A 19607-nucleotide genomic window follows, 5' to 3' on the forward strand; every position below is an offset into this window, starting at 1 on the left:
TCCGAAGTCAGGTCCAGTCCTAGGGTTGGACAAAGAGCAATCCATGTGGGTCACAAGGTCCAGGGGTCAGGGATCATGGGGCCAAGATGAGCAGGAAGCTCATTCTGGGAATGGAGTTGAGAGATGACCTAACCTGGGGAGAAAACAGCAAAGACCTGATAAAGAGAGCACAGCAGAGGTTATATTTTCTGAGAATCCTCCAGAAAAACAACTTCCCAAAGGACCTGTTGATGGCATTTTACCATTGTACTGTGGAGAGCGTATTAACTTACGGTCTGTGTGTGTGGTTTGGAGCCGCACGGCCAGGGAAACAACAATGCTGTCCAGGGTTGTAAAGACTGCGGAGAGAATAATTGGGGGCCCTCTTCCCACCTTGGATCAAATCTATGCTTCCAAGCAGTGCCATAAGAAAGCTGCAGAGATAGTGCAGGATAGTGCGCACCCTGGAAATGATCTATTTCAGGTTCTGCCTTCTGGAAGAAGGTCCAGGGTTATAAATACTAGGACTAGCCGCCTGAGAAACAGTTTCTACCCAAATGCGATTTTGGTTTTAAACGCAGTGTAAGGAGTCTCTATGGGAGAATATTGTATTTAAAAATGAGGTATCAGAGTTTTAGGGGGCTAACCAGGTTGGGATAGCTGGAATAGCAGGCTTGTTGGTTTTTGAATGTCTGATGTAGTTTTTTTCCATTTCATTGTTCTTGTTATGTACTGAAGTTTTCACCCTGGGCCAGCAGGTCCACATATGCAAATAAGAGCTTGAAAGTGACATTCAGTGACTGGATAGTTAGAGAAAGTGGTTACTGCTGCGTTGTAGTGGAGCTCTATATAAGCAGACTTGCTGAACCCTTCAGTTCAGTTCTGTTCTGGCCTGTGAATAAACAAGAGCTGTTTGAAGAATTGCTGTGTCGTCTGATATCTTCACCCACAACTTAACAGTTCTGTATGGGACAATGACAATAAAGATGATCGTATCGTAGGGCCAGGAACTACAAGTACTGTTTCCAGCGTCTGACTGCTGCTGGAAACTCTGCTTCAGAAAGTTGCAGCCACCTGGTTCCCATCCGTGCCTCCTCCTCCCCTGTGTCCTTGAAGGCTGATTAGCTGCAAGTGGAGTCACTCCGCTTTCTCCCGCTTCAGGCTGCTGTTCTGCAGGCGAAGCTGACTCCAGGCCCATGACAGTACCCCATGCTTGCATGAAGGTGTAGCTCTGTGAAGTGGCCATGCTGAAACTTGGGTCCAGAATATATTGCACTGTGTTGCCCCAGTTACAGAGAACGTTGAATGGAGAGTCTGTTGACAATTACAATGAAATGTTGATAATTAAAAATGTAAGATGAGCTCTGCCAGTGGCCCATCTAGTCCCAGATCCATGTCAACCGTCCCTTATTTGGTGGGAAAGTCCCTTATCCCAGCGCCGTGTCCTGCTGCTGTCCCTTATGGATGATGTACCTTAAATTTCCCGGGTTTCTCTCCCTCCCTCCCTCCCGGCCAGGGAGGAGGGAGGCTCCAACTGTGTTGCTTGGCTGTGTTGCTCACCCAATAAGGAGTCTAAGAACGACTGGGGGGTGGAGCTTGCATGCTTTGTGCCGATCAAATCGGCCGTGTTGCCTGGGGACTCGCCTTTGCTCAGTGCTTCCCAGCAGAGAGGTGACAGTGGTTTTCCTTGCTGCATCCCCTTTGCCGGGTTGTTGCGCTGTGGGAACCACCGCTTGAGGCTTCGTTTGGCTGCTGGCTGGGCTTTCTGCCTTTGGCTCGGAGGGGCTCAGAAGTTGAACATACCTGTGCTTGGGAAATCCCTTATTTTGGCTGCTGATCTCTTATTTTCGAGGCTGCTGGTCCCTTATTTTCAAATCTGTAAGTTGACAGCTATGACAGGATCCTGTTCTCAGATGCCAGTGAGAAGCCCACAAGCAGAATATGATTGCAAGAGCGCTCTACCCACTGGTATTCAACTGGTACCTTTGACTGTGGAGACAAAGCATTAGCCATTATGACTAAGTAGCTGCCAGTAGTCTAATTCTCCATAAATTTGTGTGACCTGCTTTTAAGGCCACGCAAGGCACTCATCCCTGGCAAGTAGAGTTGTGGATTTGTGGACACTTGCTGCCACACCAAGGGAGATTGTGAGCATTCCATTCTACCCGGACACTGAGGTCCAGCTCTGACAGCCTTCTGGCATTTCCCTCACTGCGAGAAGCCAAGTTACAGGGAACCAGGCAGAGGGCCTTCTCGGTGGTGGCGCCTGCCCTGTGGAATGCCCTCCTATCAGATGTCAAGGAAATAAACAACTATCTGACTTTTAGAAGACATCTGAAGGCAGCCCTCTTTATGGACGTTTTTAATCTTTGGTGTTTTATCCAATATCCAATATCCTGTTGGAAGCTGACCAGAGTGGCTGGGGAAACCCAGTCAGATGGGCGGGGTATTATTACGATGATTATTATTATTTATTATTATTATTATTAAAGCCCTGTGGGACGCCCTCCCACCAGATATCAAAGAAAACAACAACTACCAGTCTTTTAAAAGACATCTGAAGGCAGCCCTGTTCAGGGAAGCGTCTAATGCTTTGTGTATTACTGCACAGTGGTACCTTAGGTTAAGAACTTAATTCATTCTGGAGGTCCGTTCTTAACCTGAAACTGTTCTTAACCTGAGGTACCAGTTTCCTAATGGGGCCTCCCGCTGCCGGAGCACGATTTCTGTTCTCATCCTGAAGCAAAGTTCTTAACCCGAGGTACTATTTCTGGGTTAGCGAAGTCTGTAACCTGAAGTGTCTGTAACCCGAGGTACCACTGTATTTTAATATTTTGTTGAATGCTGCCCAGAGTGGCTGGGGAAGCCCAGCCAGATGGGCGGGGTATAAATAATAAATTATATTATTGAAGGAGTAAGGACCAGAGGTCCACCTGGGTCCACTTTGGAGAGCCAGGCTGGAGCCATTTTATAAGCTGAAAGCCATTTTATAAGCAGCAAGCTAAAAAGCTAAAAACTATTTCTCTCCTCTGCCTGCACACAGCATTTTTGTAACCGAAGCATATGTGGTCGGAGCACTTCACACCTGCTCTAGCCGTTGACCCAATTCCAGTAAAACACCGAGAAGAAGGCGAACAACAGGAAAGATGTAGCTCACCACAAGAGCATGGTGATCTTTATCAGAAGGCAGATGGTCAGTGAGGCTTTTCTAGGAACTGTAAGAGGGTCAGAGAGATTATAAGCTAACAATGCCACCTAGTGGATAATGCAACTTGGAACCGAAAGGCCATCATCAATTCTTTAATTGGTTGAAATGGGAATGATTAAGGGGTGGGTCAGGGGGGTTGAACCATTGTTTTGCCTGAGGGGATAAAAACTGTCTGCCCCTGGTGTTCGTGGGCATTCTCTCATTTTTCCTGAATGCACCCCTTTGCTTTATTTGTCTGACAAATTAAACCAAAGTCAATAAAACCTCTTTTAAAAATATTGCTGCCTGGATTTTTCCATTCTGGTCTATATTCTGAAGTCTCTAACATTATTATTATATTATTATTCATATGCAACTCTAAAGGAGGTGGTAAAGTATCTCAGCTCAGCACCTCTGACTCCTCTTTCATTCTGCTTTTCTCCTCCTCCTCCTAGGGAGCCGGCGGAGAGAAAGGAGACAAGGGCGAATCCGTAGGTTTGCAAATTCTCCTTGTTAGCCTTGCATGAGAGCCATCAAAGGCACCTTTTCAAGTGGGCTAGCCTTCTGCATTCATATCTTGGGTGGTGGTGGTGGCTTCCATGTCAGCATATGTACGTCTTGTGTTTCTGCAGGGACAGCCCGGGCCCCCTGGAACTCCTGGAAAAACCGTGAGTAATGCTTCTTCTCCTGGGGAAATGGTGCAAGATGGGAAGAAAGAGATGGTGTCTCCTTGCTTGGCAAACGTGGCACAGATCAAAAGCCAGGCTAACTGGGGAGATTTGCTCCAGTCAAGAACTTTATTAAGGCCCAGGGTATGTATACTCATGTGGTGGTAGATAGTGGATGCAGGACCCTGGGCAGAAGGCCAGGAAATGTTGGTCTCCTGGGAGGAGAAACTGGGAGGAGAAAGCAACACCCCCAGGTGAGAGCTGAGACCTACATTGGCTCCCAGTATGTTTCCGGGCACAATTCAAAGTGTTGGTGCTGACCTTGGAAGCCCTAAATGGCCTCGGTCCTGTATACCTGAAGGAGCATCTCCACCCCATCATTCTGCCTGGACACTGAGGTCCAGCTCCGAGAGCCTTCTGGTGGTTCCTTTCCTGCGAGAAGTGAGGTTACAGGGAACCAGGCAGAGGGCCTTCTCGGTGGTGGCACCCGCCCTGTGGAACACCCTCCCATCAAATGTCAAGGAAATAAACAACTATCTGACTTTTAGAAGACATCTGAAGGCAACCCTGTATAGGGAAAATTTTAATGTCTGATGTTTTATCGTGTTTTTAATATCCTGTTGGAAGCCACCCAGAGTGGCTGGGGAGGCCCGGCCAGATGGGTGGGGTAATAATAATAATAATAATAATAATAATAATAATAATAATAATAATAATTTGGTATTTATACCCTGCCCATCTGGTTTCCCCAGCCCAGCTGGTTTCCCCAGCCACTCTGGGCGGCTTCCAATCAAGTGTTAAAAACAATACAGCATTAAATATTAAAAACGTCCCTCAACAGGGCTGCCTTCGGATGTCTTTTAAAGATAAGATAGCTGCTTATTTCCTTCACATCTGAAGGGAGGGCTTTCCACAGATCTTTATTTACTTTATTATAAGTAATAAATTATTATTATTATTATTATTATTACTACTACTACTACTACTACTACTACTACTATTACTACCTTCTGTGTTTGCTAAGGGCTAAGAACTACTTTTCTGTTCTGTACTTTTGTACTTTTTGTAGCTGCTTTCGTTTTTTTAAAAAAATATTTACATTAGTTTTCGGAATCTTACTGTATTATGGAAACCTTTAGTAAGAAGAATGAAAGCCATCTACATCAACCCCCCCCCCTTTAAAAAGAAGAAGGAGGAAGTACTTGGAGAACAAGTCTCATTTCTGAAAGAGACTTTCTCTCCTCCCCACGTACTTATCAATGTTCCTCTGACAATTGTAGGTTCTTCCTCTGGAAAGCAGAATTGCCGTCAAAGGAGAGAAGGTACCACTTCTTCCCCTACTGAAATATTAGTGATATGACTGAATGTCTTGCATGACTTCGATGAGTTCATTGGCTCATGTAGAAACCCTTTGTGCATCTCCTGGGGGTATGGTCTTAGCTGCCGTTCTCCATCTAGAGTGGAGAACCTCAGGCTCTGGTCCAGAGATGGATCTCCAGCTGATCGCAGTGCTTCATGGATGGAACGACTCGCCACAGAGAATGCCAGTCCGTGGCTTGGATGCCCTTCATTCCACCGGAATCTGTAGAGGCAGATGCCAGATTTCTGTGAAATGAAGCCCATCAGGCATGGGTTCCCTCTTCGCCCTTCCCGCTTGAGAGCCCATCAAGCGAAGACTTCATGGCATCCTCAGTTGACCGTGTTGTGGTTGCCGCAGAACTGGAAGAAGACATTGAAGCGAAGTGCCCAGATGTTCCTGTGGTGGTGCCAGTTGTGGAAGACATTGAAGTGAAGAGCCCAGATGTTCCTGGTGGTAGTGCCAGTTGTGGAAGAGTAACCTGGTCCAAATCAAGGAGCACGCTGCCACACATGAAGTCCAGGTTCACACCACTTCACATGTAGGCAGCACGGTAACCTATTTACAGAAAATAATTTCGAGAAAGCTCTGATGTCTGGAGACAACCCACACCAAGGGCTCTGGAAGCTGCTGTGGGGTGATGCTATAGGTTCTGCCCATTTGCTTTACATATGGATATAAGAAAAGGCTTGCTAGGGCAGGGCAAAGGTCCATTTCACCCATCACGACCACAGTGGCCAACCAGACGTATCTTGGGAAGCCTGCAAGGAAGACCTGATTGCCACAGACCTTTCCTGATCTTTCTCAGTGATGCTGGGCATAGCATGTAGATGATGATCCACACCATCTCAGAGGCAGCTGCTTGGGAATTGCAAGTGCTCAGGCCTGTGGGAATGTTCAGGGTGGCAGGAGAAGGGGATATATTGTTTATTAATATCCTTCCTAACTACCGATTAGGGACGAGGGTGGAGCTGTGGTCTAAACCACTGAGCCTCTTGGGCTTGCCGATCAGAAGGTCGGCGGTTCGAATCCCCGTGACGGAGTCAGCTCCCATTGCTCTGTCCCTGCTCCTGCCAACCTAGCAGATCGAAAGCACATCAAAGTGCAAGTAGATAAATAGGTACTGCTCCCACGGGAAGGTAAACGGCATTTCCGTGCTCTGCTCTGGTTTGCCAGAAGAGGCTTAGTCACGCTGGCCACATGACCCGGGAAAACTTGATTTATTATTATTCATTATTATGTTTCTATCCCCTTCTTATGTTCTTGTAATTATTGTTTAAGTTTATATCCCACCCTTCTTCCCAAAGGAGCCCAGGTTGGCAAACAGCCGGCTGATAAAAACAATAATATTTAAAATACAATAAAACATTAACAAGCTCGAAGGCTGTATCATGAATTTGTGCAACCCGCTTTCTTCTGGGTTGGTTGGTTGCCATTCTTGTATCTTGCAGAAGCAAATGCCACAGTATAGGTCTGTGCTGTTCGAAGAAATCCTTTATTTTCTTTTTTCTTTATTGGCAGTTCTATACATATATATAATTTTTTATTAAATTATCTGTTTTACAATTTGAAATACTCATTTAAACCTCCTTAAAATATGAATGACTTCCCTTCTCCTCTTTCCATGGTTCATTTTGCATATCATAAATCCCTGCGTATTTTGCAAAAACCCAAACCATTCCTCATCATGTTATTGAGCTCTGCAAAAAAAATCAAAAAGATCTGATCGTTGGTTGTGAAGAAAAGAATTAAAATGCACAAAAAATAAAGGATCTCAAGAGGGACAGAAACACAGATTTCACAAAAATTTGAAGTGCTATAAAATTAAAACCGTTTGAGATAGAGGGAAAAAATTTAAGGGGGTTTCTTTCAACCATAAGGGAAGGGTGTATGCCAAGTTTCATCAAAATCTGAGATGGCGGGTGGCATGACCGCATTGAACTCATGTGGAATGACCCCTTTATCCTTGCCTCGTATCTAAACTACCAAACTCTGCATGGTATAAGTTTCTGTATCTCCTTGATCATTTCTGTGGCCCTTCTCCGTCAGAAGATCTCAGGGTCGCAAAGGACCCGCTGCCTTCATGAATGTTCCGTTTCAAGGTCTGTACTTGAACTGACAGATTCATTTACTCACCTTTTTTTTGCTTCTCTTCAAAGGGAGACCCTGGGCCACCTGCCAAAGGAACAGACATCAAGGTAAAACCAGACAAATGTTGGTTTGCATGTTGAAACACATTGATCAGCGCTCTGATAGGGTGGGCATAAAATGAAACTTCTCAGTGGCAGCTGAAAGCAAATTCCTTCCTTCCTTCCTTCCTTCCTTCCTTCCTTCCTTCCTTCCTTCCTTCCTTCCTTCCTTCCTTCCTTCCTTCCTTCCTTCCTTCCTTCCTTCCTTCCTCTCTCTTTCTTTCTTTCTTTCTTTCTTTCTTTCTTTCTTTCTTTCTTTCTTTCTTTCTTTCTCTCTCTTAATTCAATCTTTATTGGTTTATAATCAACACAGACACACAGCGAAAACAAACAAACAAAAACAGCACATAACTCATAAAAAAGGGGGGAAAGAAAAGGAAAGGAAACAGTACAATGCGAAAACACAAAAACATTTCAGCCACCAACGTCCGACCTCCTTGGTGTAGGTTCTTCGTTTCCTTGTTACTCGCCTGTTTTCAACAAACTTAACCTGTGTTATATCTTATTTGTGTTCTTTATACCTTATGCAATTCTGTTATTCAAAGCATTCTAAAGTTTTAATGTGGGGACAATGTTCTTTTAAATATTGCCTATAAATCTTTTTAAACTTTTGGGTCAATCTATCCCTGATCTTTTCTGTCATATTCACTAGTTCCATGTATTAAAGCAGTTTAACTTGCCATCCCTCTTTTGATGGAATTTTATCTCCTTTCCATCACTTGGCAACCAGTATTCTTGTGGTCCTGTTGCTGCATACAAAAAAATCCTTCTTCTCTCTCTCTCGGGATGTCTGATGCCATAATACCTAAGAGGAAGGCTTCAGGTTTTTTTTGATAAACATTGTTTTAAACAGTTTCTTTAAAATTTTATATATAAGGTCCCAAAAGCTCTTTATTTTTTTACAACCCCACCACATGTGGTACATTGTTCCCTCTAGCAGGAACTTTATAAAGGAAGCAGTGGGACACGGGTGGCGCTGTGGGTTAAACCACGGAGCCTAGGATTTGCCGATCAGAAGGTCGGCGGTTTGAATCCCCGTGATGGGGTGAGCTCCCATTGCTCAGTCCCTGCTCCTGCCAACCTAGCAGTTCGAAAGCACACCAGTGCAAGTAGATAAATAGGTACCGCTCCAGCGGGAAGGTAAACGGCGTTTCCGTGCGCTGCTCTGGTTCCCCAGAAGTGGCTTTGTCATGCTGGCCACATGACCCGGAAGCTGTACGCCGGCTCCCTCGGACAGTAAAGCGAGATGAGCGCCGCAACCCCAGAGTTGGCCACGACTGGACCTAATGGTCAGGGGTCCCTTTACCTTTACCTTATAAAGGAAGCAGGTATTTCATTTCACTTTCCTTCTGTCGTGTCCTAATATCCTCCCAGATTCTGAACTCTTAAAATTCTGTATCTGCTGCCAAGCCTGTCCCGTTACTTGAATAAAGATCTTTTTCTTAATTACACTTAAGAGTCTCTGTCTGGATCTAGACACATCAGAGAAAGGTTTCAGTTAAATGCGTTGTAAGCTTTGCATGAGAAATCGGGTTGGCAAAAATGGAACTCCACAGCACCACCCAGTGTCGTTGAGTTATAATGCATATACAGTCCTCATGGGGACACTGCAGCTGAAAACTATTTTTTCTGTCTCTTGCCTTTGCATTGCTCATGATGAACAATCCTGTTTATGACTACTACTGCCATTTGTTCCGAGTGCAGGATTTGGAAAAACTCTTTGAAGCTTATGGCATCAAGGTAGGTTGCAACCTACTAAATGACCTACAGAGAGACAAAACTGATTCTGGAATTAAGGTTATGGAAATTAAGTCTGGGGAACTGTGTACCGGGAGCAATTTTATTTTTAAAGTTCTTTTTTTATTTTTAAATTGCTTTTAACTTTTCAATAAAATTATTGCTTGGTTTTATGGTTTAATATTGTTGTGACATATTTTTATGATGCTGTGGTATATATCTATATCTATCATCTATCATCTATCATCTATCATCTATCATCTATCATCTATCAATCATCTATCATCTATCATCTATCATCTATCATCTATCTATCATCTATCTATCTATCGACATGGGTTAAACCACAGAGCCTAGGGCTTGCTGATCGTAAGGTTGGCGGTTCGAATCCCTGCGACGGGGTGAGCTCCCGTTGCTCGGTCCCTGCTCCTGTCAACCTATCAGTTCAAAAGCACCTCAAAGTGCAAGTAGATAAATAGGTACCGCTCCGGCGGGAAGGTAAATGGCATTTCCGTGCGCTGCTCTGGTTCACCAGAAGCGGCTTAGTCATGCTGGCCACATGACCCAGAAGCTGTACGCCGGCTCCCTCGGCCAATAAAGCAAGATGAGTGCTGCAACCCCAGAGTCGTCTGCGACTGGACCTAATGATCAGGGGTCCCTTTACCTTTATCTGTCTGTCTGTCTATCTATCTATCTATCTATCTATCTATCTATCTATCTATCATCTATCTATATCATCTAATCTATCATACCTCGGTTGTCGAATGTTATCCATTCCGGAAGACTGTTCGACTTTCAAAATGTTCAACAACTGAGGTACAATGGGCAGTCGGCATGGCGCGTTCGAAAACAGAAGCTTTCACTTCCGGGTTTTCGGCATTCGAAAACTGAAAGGTTCGGCTTCCGACAAGGAATATATATAACTATAACTGTATAACTATTTTTCTAAACAGCTCAGTAGACCCACTAAACTCCTCATGCAATTTTCTTACATTTACCTCTTAACTTCCTTCCATCATGGAACTGAAGGTGTCATTCACAATTTTGGCTTTAGGAATGTAACCCCCACAAAAGTTGGGAGATTACTGTGTCTTTTGAATAGCCTGCCATATGTACAATATTTGAACAGGTAATGGCGGAAGATACACAGGAAAACAAATGTCAAAAGATTTTGAATAAATGGAAAAGTTATAGGATAGCACGGGGGGACGGCAACCGAAGCATTCAAATTAGAATGAATAATCTGCACATGGTTAAAGATTTGAAGAGAGAACAAGTTTTGTGGGGAGGGGTTAAAGGGGAGGGAGGAAGGGGGGGAATTAGGATAAATGAGTAGGGACAAAAGTATATACTATTATGTACAACTAATAGGAGAATGATTTTGATGCATGTTATTGTTAGATTTTCGACTGAATGGTTTTTCTGTAAATTATTTGACATTCCTGGATGAAAGTGTGATTATAAAGAATTGGGGGGGGGGGGGATAAAAAAAATAATAGCCTGCCAATAGCGCAAGGGGGAAAGGAAAGACAGAGAGGAGATCCAGAATTTGGACCGTATCGTCTCGGCAGGACGACCACACCAATCTCTCCTCTTGGTTGCTTCATGAGATCTAGCCTGTTGTGCCTCTTTGTTTTAACTTGCAGCTGGCGCTATTGAAGGAGCTGTCTGACCTTCTCCTCCGGGATGGGGTTGAGCTGGTGAGCCAGCAAGTGGCCGGCTCCAGGAAGGGGAAGGGGAAGTCAGCCAAGAAGAAGCAAGGATCTAAGCAGACCACGGGTGATGTGGTGAGTATCTCAGAAGGACAACATTATGTGCCACCCTCACAGGGGACACAGGAGAGGGCCTTCTCGGTGGCTGCACCCAGACTTTGGAACTCCCTGCCTGGGGAAACTCAGCTAGCTCCTTCCCTCCTTGTTGTCCTTCTGCTGGCAGGTAAAGACGGTTTGTGATATTTATGATATTTAGAAACATGATATTTATAAAAATGAAATTATTATTATTATTAATATTATTATTATTATTTTACTTATTTCACAACCCTACTTAAAACATGTGAAAGTTAGGCTACTAAAACAGATTAGAACAGGGGTCAGCAAACTTTTTCAGCAGGGGGCCGGTCCACTGTCCCTCAGACCTTGGGGGGGGGCGGCTTATATTTTGGGGAAAAAATAATGAATGAATTCCTATACCCCACAAATAACCCAGAGATGCATTTTAAATAAAAAGGCACATTCTACTCATGTGAAAACTCGCTGATTCTCGGACCATCCGTGAGCCAGATTTAGAAGGCGATTGGGCCGGATCCGGCCCACGGGCCTTAGTTTGCCTACCCATGGATTAGAATGACCTGAGCTCTCTAAGTGGCTGGGTAGGTTTGGTGAACAGGAATGCTTTTAGCCAGTGGCAGAAAGATTTCCGCCTCGGTGTCCTGCTAGGCTTTTGGAAACTGTCTGCTTTTAATGATAGGGCTAGTGCCGGGCTGTTCCTATTGTAATTTTCTGTATGAATTTAACGGAGCATGTGTGTGTATAAAATGGTTTTTAAATTATATTTTCCTATTTTAAAAAGCTATTTATAAAAATGAATTCCAAATAATAATAATAATTGTTATTTGTCCATGGCTAATACGCGGGGAGGCTCTAAACCACTGAGCCTCTTGGACTTGCTTATCAGAAGGTTGGCTGTTCAAATCCCCGCAATGGTGTGAGCTCCCATTGCTCGGTCCCTGCTCCTGCCCACCTAGCAGTTCGAAAGCAGGTCAAAGTGCAAGTAGATAAATAGGTACCGCTCCAGTGGGAAGGTAAACAGTGTTTCCATGCGCTGCTCTGGTTTTGCCAGAAGTCATGCTGGCCACATGACCCAGAAAAACTGTCTGCGGACAAACATCGGCTCCCTCAGCCAGTAAAGCGAGATGAGCGTCACAACCCCAGAGTCGTTCGCGACTGGACTTAACTGTCAGGGGTCCTTTACCTTTACTTTTAGTCTACATTTGTATTCCTGGGCTCGTAAGATTCCTCATGCTGTTCCATTTGGTTATTTATTACTATTTAACTGCCTTATGACCACCTTATACTGATACCTTTCTTTGTATTTGGGGTTTTAAATGTTGAATATACAATTTTTCTTTTTTCTAATTCTCTGACTGTGTTTTATGTAAGTCGCTTGAGGATCCTGCATTTTAAGCAGTGTGTCAATATTATGAGACCTTAGAATTCCTATAACACATTTGTGTGCATAATTTTAGCAGAGCCCACAGAAGTCTGATGTTCCCAGCGAGCATCTAGCTAGCACCACCGAAGTGGCCCGAGAACAGCCGAGCATCGATTTGGAATCCCCATCTCCAGAACCTGAGGAATATCTCTTGTCTCCCCCCACTTCCCTGCCTGCCACTCTTGCTCAGGTAATTGCTCAGATTAGAACTAAACTCAAAAAATGGGGAAGGTTCATATTGTGAAGGTGAGGAATCATCTTTTCCTGGGTTGCTGGTCCCACTTGGAACTGGTAGGGCAGGAGCCCGGGAGGCCAACACTAGGTGGCGCCAGAGCCAATGATGGGCAGAGCCAACCAATTTGGTTTTGCCTCTGTCATTCTCCTTGCTGAGTTCTACAAAGACAACTAAGCTGCTTCTGGCGAACCAGAGCAGTGCACGGAGATGCCATTTACCTTCCCGCCAGAGTGGTACCTATTTATCTACTTGCACTTTGAGGTACGTAAATAACCTTTTTTGAAACCTGGGAATTTCCATCTGAATTACCCCCAACAAAAAGGACTCTGGGGTTTTTTGGAAAAGTACTTTTAAAGATTTTTTCCCCAATTCATTATGAATTATTTCCCAATACTCTTTTACCCTTTTACAGGTCCACCACATATGATAGAACGTACCCATAGTCTCATTGCATCTCCAGCACTTATCGGATTCAGTCTTATACATTTTAACAAGTCTCCTTGCAGTTAGATACCATCTGTAAATCATTTTCAGGTCGTTCTCCAGCAGGCTATCGTTTCTCTAGGCTTCTCCTCAACTCCCTTCTAAGACATAGTGGCTGGCTCAGCTCCCAGAAGTTATGTTCCCTGGCGCCTCACAAGCTGCATTTTCTTTATTTCATCAGACCATTGCAGATCTGAAGATCATGACAACTGCTAACCGCAATCCTGGTGACAACGTGGTGTCAGAAGTGACAGCCAACCACACAGGCCTATGGGAGCTGGATGCTGAGAAAGCCAAGAACAATCCGTACAGAGAGAGCACAACTCTGCCTCAAAGGACGATGGAAGAGGACTCTTTGGAGCAGGCAGGAGCTACTGAGGCTGCCATCTTGGTGACCCAGGATGGAGTTTGGTCTCTGGAAGAGACATCTGTAAGGATGGAGACAGAGGGAGAGGTAACGCATTGGTATTGTAAACCAGGAACAAGGATCTTTTCCTCTTTTTTCTGCCAAATCATTTTTATTGATTTCCCAAATTTTACCAAATCAACCACAAATTAAAGCAAATTTAATACAATTTCCCCCAAAATTGGTTTCCCACACTCCATCATTGATGTGTCCATCAATTAACCTTCTATTACTATAATTTTGTTGTTGTTGTTAACTTATTAACCTTAACCATTAGCTATCCACCTGCTAATTCCTGCACATACAGTATTTTAACATTTCCAATATCTACAAGTGAGGTGACTCAACAAATTATCAATCCACAATAAATCAGTCGTTATTGTTTCGAAAATAAATTCCTTTCCTTCCTTCTGCGTGTATGAAAATGTAATAGTTCATTTTCACTGGAAGTTTTCCCTTTCCTTCTTATCTGCATGGTCTGTTTTGTCCAGGAATCCACCGAACAAGGGATCTTTTTCAGCCCAGGGTCATTGATTCAGTAAGACCTCTAGCTTACTTAACAAAATATAAAATATTGATAAGAAAATACCAATAAGATCCAACTTTAACAACAAGCAGACAATAAAAGTTTTAAAAATATAGATAAAATCAACAGTTTTAAACACACACACACACACATAAAATTACATGGCTGTAATTTTGCAAACAAAAAGGTGTTTAGTGGGTGTTGAAAATAATATAGGGAAGGCACCTGCTTAATATAGATAGGCAATGAGTTTCAGAGAACAGGTGATGCCACACTATAGGATCGATTCCTTGAAAATGTGGAGTGAATATTATGTGGCACTTGTAACAGCAATGATAAAAGCAGTCAAGTGGGAATATATCCTTCAAGTAAACTGGTCTCAAGCTGTCGAGGACTTTATGTACCAAGAGTAACACCTTGAACTTGGCCTGGAAAGCCAACCTATCAGCTGTGTATACTCTGAGCTTGATCCTTAAGCAAAAATTATGGACCTCAACAAACGTGATAACCCTGATGCCGCTGCTACGTTTACATTTCAGGACATCCTGACTTTTTCTCAATATTTATCCTCCAGATCCTGATCCTCTTTCAAACTCTCACTTTATCAGTCTTTTTTTCCAGCAGCCTTCTTAGCTACACACCCAGAAGTAAGCACAAGATTTCTAATGTGGTCTTACATGTGCTGAGTAAAGTGCTACTGTTGATTTTTGGATCTTCGAAATGATATTTCCATTAATAAAAAATAAAGCGACATTGGCTGCATGTGCTGTAGTAGCACGTGATTGGCTCGTGTTCTGTTTAATATCCCCTATGACACCCAAAAGAGATTATTCTGTTTCTTCAGGTAGAACAGAGCTCCCTTCATCTTGATCCAGAGTCCCATCTCCACTCGCTAGAGAATGCACTACGTCAGGTAACAGAGACCCCAGAAAAGATGGAGACAGATGGTGACCTATTCAGTGTAAGCACTACCTCCAGAACTCAATAAAAAAGATGCACATTATATGTCCGTTTTCTTTCTCTTCAGTGTGGGGGGAAATAGCTGAACTTATTCCAAGCCAAACCCATTTGAGTCTGGGGACGCTCTCCCCTCGCTAGACCCTGCTGAGTCGGACACGACTAAACAACTAAACAACAACAATAACAATGATGTTTATTTTCAGCCTCCAGACTTGGAGGCAGCAATTCTTTTGAATACCACTTTCTGGAAACGGCAGGAAGGGGAAAGGCTCTTGTGTTTGAATCCTGCTTGCAGGCTTTCCACAGTGGTGGGCCATTGGCCTCATCCAGCACGGATCAGACATGGCTGAGGCTGCATTGGCACAGTTCTCCGTTCTGCCCCAGAGGGGCAGTCTGCATCTTCTGAAAGGGCTTTTAGCACCTCGGGGCTGCTTCTTTGTCATAAAACCTCCTTGATTTTTGTCTCTGTAGGTGCCTTCCGGTCTTGAGCTGGAGACAGGGCCAAATTCTGCAGAGCTTGTGTTGTCAACACCCATGGCATCCACAGAACTGCTGGAACCTCTGAAGAAAAGACCCAAGGAGCGAAAAAGGGAGAAAGAAATCAGTCGGGTGAGTTAAGGGAAAGAAACCCAAGAGAGTCTACTTGGTGTTTTTTTCAAATTTTGTAATTAATTTTCCAAATTTATAAACAAAGAAACATAAATCCTAACTGTAATAATTCCACTTTTGTTAACATTATTGAATGACTTCCTCGTATTCCCCTGGCTGAATTTTAATGTATATCATTGTGACAGTTTTCCAAAACTAATTTCTCATAAAGTTTACTTAGTCAAGTACTGTAACATCTTTCTTTCTTTTCCTATTAACTTTAAACATATTATTCTATAACATCACATATTTAAATCCTAAGCCAATCTGGTAATTGCAAGTATTTCTGTTTAAATTATCTTAGCATATTTAGCTAAATAGTCTTTGAATTTCAGCCATTCCTCCTGGTGCTCCTCCTCCTTCTGGTCGCGGACCCTTCCAGTCAGGTCGGCTAGCTCCCAAAAGTCCATCATCTTCATCTGCCATTCCTCCACTGTTGGCACTTCTTGTAGTTTCCAATTCTTGGCCAACAAAATCCTAGCAGCAGTTGTGGCATAAAAAAACCATCTAACTTCTTTCTTGGGCAATTCCGCACCTATTATTCCAAGAAGAAAGGCTTCTGGTTTCTTAATAAATGTATATTTAAACATTTTTTTCAGTTCATTATAAATCCTCTCCCAGAAGTCTTTCACCTTGGGGCAGGTCCACCACATATGATAAAAGGTACCTTCTTTTTCTTTACGTTTCCAACATAGATTACCACTATTATGATAAATCTTTGCTAATTTTACAGGGGTTAAGTACCATCTATACATCGTTTTCATAATATTTTCCTTTAACACCGTACATGCAGTGAACTTGACCCCTTTCCTCCACAACCTTTCCCAGTCTCCAAACATTATGTTATGTCCCACATCTCTTGCCCAATCTACCATCACATCAAGAGAGTCTACTTGGAAGAGTTTGGATTTGATATCCTGCATTATCACTACCCGAAGGAGTCTCAAAGCGGCTAACATTCTCCTTTCCCTTCCTCCCCCACAACAAACACTCTGTGAGGTGAGTGGGGCTGAGAGACTTCAGAGAAGTGTGACTGGCCCAAGGTCACCCAGCAGCTGCATGTGGAGGAGCGGGGAAGCGAACCCGGTTCCCCAGATTACGAGTCCACCGCTCTTAACCACTACACCACACTGGCTCTCTTGGGTTTAATAATAATAATAATAATAATAATAATAATAATAATAATAATAATAATAATAATTTATTATTTATACCCCGCCCATCTGGCTGGGCTTCCCCAGCCACTCTGGGCAGCTTCCAAAAGAATATTAAAATACTGTGATACATCAAACATTAAAAGCTTCCCTAAACAGGGCTGCCTTCAGATGTCTTCTAAAAGTCTGGTAGTTGTTGTTCTCTTTGACATCTGGTGGGAGGGCGTTCCACAGGGAGGGCACCACTACCGAGAAGGCCCTCTGCCTGGTTCCCTGTAACTTGGCTTCTCGCAGTGAGGGAACCGCCAGAAGGACCTCAGAGCTGGACCTCAGTGTCTGGGTAGAACCCAGATATACTGGGTTGCCTTTGTGCACTCAGAAGGTATTCTGGGATGGTGGTGATGCGCGAAACGGCTTCTGCGCATGTTACCACTGACCCTTGGATCGCGTAACCAAGAAGCATGCTCTGGGTTCACCTCTGTGTAGATGAGAGCCTATTTCGAAGCACTAGAAGGGACACAGAAGCAGCTATTTCTGTTTCCTTTGGCTCTGACTGCAGCATCCAGCAGAGGGCAGCCGGCCCACACAATTCAGACCGGCTGGATTCTTCCTTTTCGAAAGGGGGCTCTATGTTTGCAGAATTCCCTATGTTAGCTGTGCTCGTTGATTTCAGTGCAGAAGTTTGAAATAGCAGCACATGGGGAGATAAGCAGGAGGCAGGTTTTACAATCCGCAATCAGAAAGAAGAGGAGTACCAAGAAGATTGGAATAGATTTAAAGACTATTTAGCTAAATATTGTAATATAAGATAATTAGAAGATACTTGAAAGTATCTGATAGGCTTAGGAGTAGAATAAGAACGTTGTATAATAATATGGGTTTAAGCCAAAAAGAAAAGAGAGGGAGATAGTAAATTGAAGGAGTTAATTTAATTAGAAAGATGATTTTGGAAAACTGTTCAGTTAGGGGGGAATCGAGGAAGTCAGATTACAATGAAAGTTAACTTGGATTCTGGAAGTAATAAGTGTTTTTATTCTTTTTTTCTTTCTTTTAGTATTGTAAGGAGTTTTGTGTTTTTATATGTCATTTTTGTTATAAATGTGGAAAATCAATAAAAAAATTGGGGGGGGGGGATTTACCCCTCCTCCCTTTGAATGAATGAATAAATAAATAAATGAATAAATAAATAAATTTGTATTTATACCCTGCCCTTCCCAGTTGAGAAAACCGGGCTCAGGGTGGTTAACAACAAATTTAAAACACTTAATTGATGCAACGAAAAAACAGCATAAAATACAGTATAAAACGTGAATAACAATAAATTCAGAATTCAAAAATCAATTTAAGGGGTAAATCCATCCAATAAACATTAGATGATCACCAGGGCTAGCTGACTAAATTAGTCCTCTTTGGGCCAGCGAGGAGACCAGGGGAGAATTAGCTGTGGGATCCCGGAGCGGGTAATCTTCATAAAAAGGGGAGGGGGAGGGAAGGAAGGGGAATAAAAGATCAGGCTAAGTTCAAATTGAAAGCCAAGTGGAATAGCTCTGTCTTACAGGCGCTGTGGTAGGAAGTTCAATCCTGCAGGGCCCTGGTCTCATGGGACAGAGCATTCCACCAGGTTGGAGCCATCACTGAGAAGGCCCTGGCCCTGGTGGAGGATAACCTGACTTCCTTAGGGCCCGGGACCTCTAAACTATGATTATTCATGGACCTTAAGTTGCTCTACAGGGCAGACCAGGAGAGGCGGTCCCGTAAATACAAGGGCCCTAAGCCGAAAAGGACTTAGTTTTAGCGGTAAAAGTAGACCCCACCCACATTTATCTGTTCCTTACATTTCCTCCAAGGCGGCATACACACTTGTCTGCCTCTCCACTTTGATCCTCACAACAAGCCAGTGAGGTAGGTTAGGCGGAGAGACAGCGACTGGCCCAAGGGCTTTGTAGCTGAATGGGGATTTGAACCCGGGCCTCCCAAGTCCCGGGTCAATGCCGTAACTGCCATACCACACTGGCACTATGCTTCATAGCTGAACTGGCAGGCATATGCTGAGCAAACGTAGATGTTATGTACTGAAGTTCTCACCCTGGGCCAGCAGGGGGATACTGTAGATAGTTATGCAAATAAGGGATCGAAAGTGACGTTCAGTGATTGCATAGTTTTAGAAAGTTGTTACAGTTACGCTGTACTGGAGCTCTACATAAGCAGGCTGACTGAACCCTTCAGTTCAGTTCTGTTCTGGTCTGTGAATAAACAAGAGCTGTTTAAAGAATCGCTGTGTCGTCTGATATGTTCACCCACAACTTAACAGTAGACATGTCTGTTTTGGAAACGGAGACCTGCTCTCTGCTCCTTGCATCTGGGTGTTGCCTGGTGCAAATCCTTTGATCTTGTCACCTGGATAAAACATGATAGCCCCCCACACCCTTACCTTGGAGTAAGACCCACTGAACTCAGTGCGGCTTTCTTCTGTGTTGTTGTTGTTTAGTCGTGTCCAACTCTTTGTGACCCCCTGGACCAGAGCACGCCAGGCACTCCTGTATTCCACAGCCTCCCGCAGTTTGGTCAAACTCATGCTGGTAGCTTCGAGAACAGTCCCACCATCCTGTCCTCTGTCGTCCCCTTCTCCTTGTGCCCTCCATCTTTCCCAACATCAGGGTCTTTTTCAGGGAGTCTTCTCTTCTCATGAGGTGGCCAAAGTCTTGGAGCCTCAGCTTCACCATCTGTCCTTCCAGTGAGCACTCAGGGCTGATTTCCTTCAGAATGGAGAGGTTTGATCTTCTTGCAGTCCATGGGACTCTCAAGAGTCTCCTCCAGCACCAGAATTCAAAAGCATCCATTCTTCGGTGATCAGCCTTCTTTATG

At 43.8% G+C, this 19607-nt stretch overlaps 1 protein-coding gene across 1 annotated transcript in view; it reads left to right on the top strand.

Annotated features, from left to right (window-relative positions):
• Positions 1-19607, top strand: part of LOC309379803 (uncharacterized protein) — a 206376-nt gene that overhangs the window by 102104 nt on the left and 84665 nt on the right. Inside the window, exons 47-56 of the mRNA XM_081929256.1 lie at positions 3622-3657; positions 3799-3834; positions 5115-5156; positions 7351-7389; positions 9085-9120; positions 10764-10904; positions 12365-12520; positions 13230-13502; positions 14825-14941; positions 15412-15549. Coding sequence (XP_081785382.1) covers positions 3622-3657; positions 3799-3834; positions 5115-5156; positions 7351-7389; positions 9085-9120; positions 10764-10904; positions 12365-12520; positions 13230-13502; positions 14825-14941; positions 15412-15549 — 1014 coding nt within the window. The remainder of the gene's footprint in view (positions 1-3621; positions 3658-3798; positions 3835-5114; positions 5157-7350; positions 7390-9084; positions 9121-10763; positions 10905-12364; positions 12521-13229; positions 13503-14824; positions 14942-15411; positions 15550-19607) is intronic.

The sequence above is a fragment of the Podarcis melisellensis genome (genome assembly GCF_964234715.1).
Source record: "Podarcis melisellensis genome assembly, chromosome: 10".
NCBI classification, from domain to species: Eukaryota; Metazoa; Chordata; class Lepidosauria; order Squamata; family Lacertidae; genus Podarcis; species Podarcis melisellensis.